The sequence below is a fragment of the Rutidosis leptorrhynchoides genome, chromosome 1 (assembly GCF_046630445.1).
Source record: "Rutidosis leptorrhynchoides isolate AG116_Rl617_1_P2 chromosome 1, CSIRO_AGI_Rlap_v1, whole genome shotgun sequence".
Classification (NCBI taxonomy): Eukaryota; Viridiplantae; Streptophyta; class Magnoliopsida; order Asterales; family Asteraceae; genus Rutidosis; species Rutidosis leptorrhynchoides.
In genome coordinates this window covers 145,018,161-145,025,354 of record NC_092333.1, presented here as the reverse complement: position 1 = coordinate 145,025,354, position 7,194 = coordinate 145,018,161, and the positions used below count along the sequence as shown (strand labels likewise).

Here is a 7,194-nt window from a genome sequence, read left to right as displayed (position 1 = left end):
GATTTTGTGTATGTTGTTAATTTACAGATACCAACTACACGGGCCATATCACCGAAGCTAGGAAGAACCAAGAGTTCTGTAACCAAGTCGATGGAACAAATCGATATTTCTGATAGCCCACGAGCCGCAAAAGACCAAAACATGTCTCCTAGGTTCAAAGACAAAGATACTAGTACTTCCAAGAAGCCTAACAGGAAGTCTTCTTTGACCAAAACATCGTCAGAAGTCAGAGTTGTTAAGCCGAAAGACAAAGAGGAAGTGAATGAAAGCCAAGTGCAACTTGACGGTCCTGTTGATGTTAATACCGTGCAGGGAAGTGGATTGAGGTCGGGTTCGGGTTCGCCCAATCAGGATACGACACCTGTCGATATCCTTGTTGGAAGTTGAAGTGCGTGTTGGACTTGTTTGTTTGGATGTTTTTATGGGTTTATGTTAATGTCTAGTGAATATTTTTTGGTGTACTTTCTATACAGTATTTTTTTTGATGGATCTGTTTGTTTATTAAATTTAGAGGTAACACCTGCATTAGCTTATGTTTGGGTTGGGTTAACTATATGATGGGCTGCTGTTATTCTTAATGACTATATACTATATACCACTCATCTGCAGTAAAAATTTCAAATCTAATTCAGTTTATGTGAGTGATGAACTTACATGATAAATGTTGGTTTTTGGGTCCTTGATAGTTTTAAGAAATTGTTACAATTTCTGTCGTTGGGTCCCAATTTTATTGTAAAGTTTTTTGTCTTGTTGAATTTGGATGCATTGGCTGAAAAATAGATCAAAACTGGATTGAAAAGATGGTTTGAGAATCCAAGGATGATAGAAAAGTACTGCATTTGTTATTGTTATGTTTGTTGTTTTCTAGTTGTAAGCTTTCGAGAACAAAGATGGGATCCCGCCAATAATTGTAAATGAAGCACAAATCAAGAGTTTCGAACGGGTTAAGAACCGCTCAAAGATAAAACGGTTAGATTGAAATCAATGGGTGTTGCAACCCAATGTCTACAATTTGGTTACTTTTAAAAAAAAAAAAAAAATTGTGTTTGAAACTCATGAGAAAAATAATAAAGAACATGTACTTGTACTAAAAATAAAAATATGATTGATTGTACAAATGATATTATGTATTTGCATAAATAATAATGTGTTCCCAAAATAAAAGTGCCCAAAAAAATCACTTCTACTAGTACACTAGTAATTACATAAATATAGTAACAACACCTCAGAAATTTATCAAGAATATTAAATTTTATAATAAAAAATAATAAAACAAACAAAGTTTTTTCATGTGTGGGAAACTTCTTAGAATGCAAACAGCAACATCCATCTGTTAACCCTTTTATCTGTCTTCTGCTGTATCTGGACAACTTCCTTTCAGATATCTGCAATTGTTATTAAATCTAAGTATGATTTTTTTTTTTTAGAAATATACATATAAGAAACTAAATAAAAAAGCTTGTGACATTTTAAGTTCTAAAAACATATACATGCTCACCTGTGAGTGTGTAGCTATTATACTGTTCTATTTTCCATTTTTTTGCATTTTCTTGAAATGTTGGAAAATATAATAATACATCAATGACAACTACTAAATTGGGAATCTTGTCCAAATGTTCCAACTATTGAACATGCCACTTCCAATAATTTCCCTGCATTTTCAAATAATCAAATGAAATTTGGTAACTTGAACAAGTGGCAAATCATTGTAGCATCATTATAATTGAACTGAATTTGGACCAAAAGATTGATAATTCAAGTAAATCATAGAGGATAAGGAACATATAAAAGGTATTACAAAATGATATAAACTGTCTATGGTGGTTTTCCTCCTCGTCGTCGTCGTCGTCGTCGTCGTCGTCGTCGTCGTCGTCGTCGTCGTCGTCGTCGTCGTCGTCGTCGTCGTCGTCGTCGTCGTCGTCGTCGTCGTCGTCGTCGTCGTCGTCGTCGTCGTCGTCGTCGTCGTCGTCGTCGTCGTCGTCGTCGTCGTCGTCGTCGTCGTCGTCGTCGTCGTCGTCGTCGTCGTCGTCGTCGTCGTCGTCGTCGTCGTCGTCGTCGTCGTCGTCGTCGTCGTCGTCGTCGTCGTCGTCGTCGTCGTCGTCGTCGTCGTCGTCGTCGTCGTCGTCGTCGTCGTCGTCGTCGTCGTCGTCGTCGTCGTCGTCGTCGTCGTCGTCGTCGTCGTCGTCGTCGTCGTCGTCGTCGTCGTCGTCGTCGTCGTCGTCGTCGTCGTCGTCGTCGTCGTCGTCGTCGTCGTCGTCGTCGTCCTCCTCATTATTATTATTATTATTATTATTATTATTATTATTATTATCTATCCACCAAGTGAAATGAACAAAACTCCCTTACAGGAATTTAAAATATTCAAAGAAGACGAGTAATGGTATTTAAGGTTTCAAAAATCGCTACTCCGGAGTACTCAGCCGGGATGACTTTTTAGGGAGTAATCGGATTGGACTTTTTATATCAAATAATAATAAATATATATTTCAAAATTATATGTGTATATAACTGTATATACAAGAAATCCATAAATATAAACATAAATGCTAGCATATTTGCCTGTAAGCATAAATATAATCTTCATTTGTTCAAAAGCTCTGAAATTCTAATTTAAATTTATATTAAAGCGTTGACCAATATTGAGTTTGACTGATTTTGAGAGACTAAATCCGACTTTGACCCATTGACCACCGTTAACCTATTAATTACTCAGATTTTTGACCAAACATGCAAAAGTCCTATAAAAATTACAACAAAAATGATAAACAATAGCGAACATATATGCAATTTGCTCTAAACTTTACAAGGTGATATTTTATATTTGCATTGTTATGAAGTGTAATGTAGTCATCATACTTGCTAAAAATATATGTGGGCACCACTATAATAATAATAATATAAAGAATAAAACAAAAAAAGAAAAACAAAGGTAAAAATTCAGAATTTACATCTTTTGGATCACAATGCATAATGTCCAAAACAAGATTTACCAAACAATAAGATGGAGTAATTGATAAACATGAGATGAACTAAAAGCAGGAGGGACCCAAAGGGAAAGATCATAAAACAGTGACAGTTAAGTTAGGCTTAAAGTGCAAGTGTAACTACACACATGGTACAATATGATGAAGCATGAATACAGGTCATAAACAGGCTGTTGCCAAAAGACTGTACCCATATTTTTGTGGTAGATATTGCACAACATGGGTTCCAGCTGGAGTTGTAAAGATTTTATTTTGCAACAATAATTCTTTAAGTAATGATAAGTTTTATCAACCTTTTAAGTCTTTCTATAATCTATTTGAAGAAATTAATTGGAACTTTATTGGATTATAAGTCAAACTCAACTTAAACCTGGTAAATAAGTTTCCAACATTAACCACCTATAGAATATTACTAAACAGCCTAAAAAACAATTAATTTCATCTGTATTGGATTCTTATTTATGTAATATCTAATCTAATATCTATATCCATTTAATCAAGAAAAGTTATCATGTGGTCATGTTGATATCATGAAAAATTAAGTGTATAATAAAGTTCTAGTGGGTCTTACTTATTGATGAAGTATCTAATTTCAGTGGTACCACACCTTTTCTATGAGTACTATTTGCTATGCAAATTCATAACCCTAACTACACATTTAAGCAATTACATACTACAACTTTATGTCACAAGTATTAATTAATTCATTCAATAGTTTGGTTGTGCAAATGTGCAATTACTATACAGGCAACCATAATAAATAAATTAAAACATTAATTAATAAACATAATCATAACTAAGTTAAAAACACACCTCTATTTTGCTTAAGCACAACTTTCGTCTTCGTTTCCAGAACATCATCGTTAGCCGCCTTCGGTTTCTCCACTATCGGCTCAACCGGAAACAAGACCCCATCAATACCCTGCACCGATATTCTCCCATCCGTATAAATATCCGGGTCAAACAAATACGCCGAATCCTCCCCTGACCCAAATTTCACCGACCCATCAGCCTCCTCTGCCACCACCTTATGTGGCAGCCGTAATGTATCATACTGAACCTTACCGAACCGCCTTACAGAATTATACATACTTTCTTCCGTTTGATACTCTGGTATTAAATGATAGTACATTATCTGCTCCGGTGCACCAGGATCACTTAATTGGTCAGTTGTAAGTTTAGCCATAGCTTCATCATTCGGTGCCAACACCGTTAGAACATAACCCTCGGACACTAGTTTCCCCATCTCTGTCGCTAACGATGTTAAATTGACCAAAATGTCAGCTAATTCGTTGTAACCGCCGTAATGTAGTAGCGTTTGGATGAAGTCTTTCACCTGATACAAATTGACGCGTTCAGAGTTACATATATTTACCATCAAATAAAACATAACTAACCGTATATTATAATTATAATTATAATTATAACTAAAGCAGGGGATGCAATGCCGTTTGACTTACGGAATCCAATGGGATCGGTGGAAGGTGGAATTGAATTTAAACACGACTCGTGTCTAAATTCAATTCCAATTCTGCCGGAATATCATTGAGTTCGGTGAGCCAAACGAGGCCTAAGTGTCTATGAACTAATTACTTACAGTATCTTATAGCAAATCAACAATCACAAACAATTTTGTGTATACTGCTTTTAAACATTTTTTTAACTTAATCATTTAATTATCAAATTTACCTGGCTCTCGCCGTTAAAATGACGGTGGGCGCCACCGGGTCCAGGCGCTGGTGCAGGAGCGAGAGACGGACCTGGAGCTAACGCGTCATAAACCGGTAACACCGGTGGAGCCCCGGCAGCAACCGGAGCAACCGGTTTCTTCAACCGGTTAGTTCTCGGATCCACAACCGGAGCTCCTTCCGGTAAAACAGCAGAAATGGAACTCAAACTCCTCCTCTTATTAAACTCCTCTTGTACCAACCTAGGCACCAACAACCTCTCAATCCCATGGATAACCCCATCGGGTCTAACCACATCATCGGGTCGGGTCACCTTAGCCAACCCACCCACCAGTTTCTCTCCGTTTATTTCTCGAGTTAACGGTATATGATTCTCACTTTCGTCAACACACAGCGTCTCATGCCTAACTTCAGGTATCAAATCCGGATCCAAATCCGACCCGGGCCACTCTTCTGAACCGACTCGACTCGGAATGATGTGAAAAAGTAGTAAATTCTGTAACGATTTAAGATTACCGGGTTCAAGTAAGAACCGTTTGAACTCCGGATCTAAATGTCGCTCCAAAGCTTCATTACTGGGTGCGAAAATGGTGATATTGTGAAGTGAAACAGTGTCTTCTAGGGTTTGTAATAATAGAGCTTTTTCAACTAGCTCAGAGAGCTCAGTGTAATGTGAATCCAAAAGAGCAACGAGAATGGAGTTTGAATGGATGAGTGATGAAGTAGTAGTAGTAGAAGTGATTTGTGGTGGAATGAGATTGAATATGAAAATTAAAAGTGTGAATGCAACACCATAGATCTGTGAATCCATGGTGCTAATTGCTAATTGCTAATTGCAAATTGATTGATATGATGACGAATGAGCGAATATGATGCTACTACAATTTGTTGTTGAATGTTGAGATTATTACTGATTGATTTAATATGAAGGTGTGTGTATGTGTATGTGTGTGTGTGTGTGTGTGTGTTTGTGTTTGTGGGTGTGTTATAGGTTATTTGGGGAAGAAGAATGGAGAAGACAGAAAGAAATGGTGAAACGGCAAGGGTGATGTCGTTTTGGAAGGGGAAGGAAAGAAGGGACACTGACCCGTGAACATCGAACATGTTATTCTACTACGGACGGAGTATGTATATACATTTACGACATTAACTAGTCCGGATCCGGTCCGAGCGATGCGACGGGAGTTTTCGGCCTGTGTATTCATACTTAACATACTTAACGTAGCGTTGTGTATTTACATAGGAAAAACGGCTCATGTCTAAGCGCCGTTGCCGTTTTAGATGTCGTTGTCTTAAGCGTTTTTTAAAAAGTGTCCGTTTCGAACGTAGTTGGTTTCGTTTTGTTCATAAAAAAATTTCGAGCGTAACGGTGCTTTCGGAAAAATTTAACTTGCGGCGAACAGAAAGATAGGGGTTGTCGTTGTGTTAAACATTTCTTTAAAAAATGTCTGTTTCGCGTATAGTTAATCCCGTTGGGTTGGTGAGACTTTTTCGAGTTGAACGGTGGTCTCGAAAAAATTTAACTCGAACCGAGCGAGAAGATAGGGCCCGTTATAAATTCGGGGGAATTAGTTTATTTCATTTTAATAAAATTATATGTTTACACTTTCTACCCCTGAAAAAGTGTAAGCCTGAAGGGTTGTTGTGTAAATTGAGTTGAAGTTGAGGGACCGATTGTAGTGTGAACACAAAGTCAAAACTACAATCCGAAACAATTGAACTACACATTTGACAGTGGCTTTTAGTATATAAGGGTTAATAATATATTGTACTGTACATATAGGCAATTCATAATTTGAGTGAATTTATCAAAAATATTGTTAGAAATATCATGACCCGTACATTTGAACGTTGATTAGATGTCAATATTTTAGTCCAATTTCCGAATACATATATTTAAATTTAATGTTTCTTATTACTTTTTTTTGCAATCGTAAAGATCAAGCAGTACAAATTATGTAATTGATCAGATCTGATGATCTGAAGTTCGTGATCGAACCCAATACGTACAAACATTGACACAAACAAGTGTACATCCAATCGAAAGTTGAAACTAACCAAACCTCAATACTAAAGATAACCATAATTGAGCATAAACACGACTCATCTACGTCCCTGCCAAAAACTTAATCTATCGATATAAAACCCCCCGAGCCCGGCCAGACTCGAGAAAGACCACCCAGTCACTACCGCACCATCCCAACCGAAAGAACAACATCCGAACATCAGCAAATCAGTTAGCTCTGACCACCGGCAAAATCAAGAACACCTCCCTGAGACCAGTAAACCAAAGAAACCCCCCAATAAAGACCAAACAACCTAACGGGCTGTCGAAAAGCCCTCAAGAGACTCCAACAGAGAACCTCACTTTCCAATATCGACTAAGTCGACTATGGGGGCAAAAACATCGTTCCGACCCGAACCAGAAGCGACAATAGGGAACATGGAGTGACACAGAACTAACACATCAAGCCTAGTACCAAACCCGCCATAAAACGACCAAACACAACCAGCTGCCGAAA

At 37.6% G+C, this 7,194-nt stretch overlaps 1 protein-coding gene across 1 annotated transcript; it reads right to left on the bottom strand.

Annotated features, from left to right (window-relative positions):
* Positions 1 to 1,109: 1,109 nt before the first annotated feature.
* On the bottom strand, positions 1,110 to 5,502 carry LOC139866096 (fasciclin-like arabinogalactan protein 17). The gene is made up of 4 exons (XM_071854233.1): positions 4,674 to 5,502; positions 3,798 to 4,320; positions 1,499 to 1,652; positions 1,110 to 1,385 (listed from the first exon to the last, which is right to left on the bottom strand). The coding sequence occupies exons 1-3, from the start codon at positions 5,481 to 5,483 to the stop codon at positions 1,579 to 1,581; spliced, it is 1,407 nt and encodes a 468-aa protein (XP_071710334.1). The 5' UTR covers positions 5,484 to 5,502; the 3' UTR covers positions 1,110 to 1,385; positions 1,499 to 1,578.
* Between the last annotated feature and the right edge of the window lie 1,692 nt (positions 5,503 to 7,194).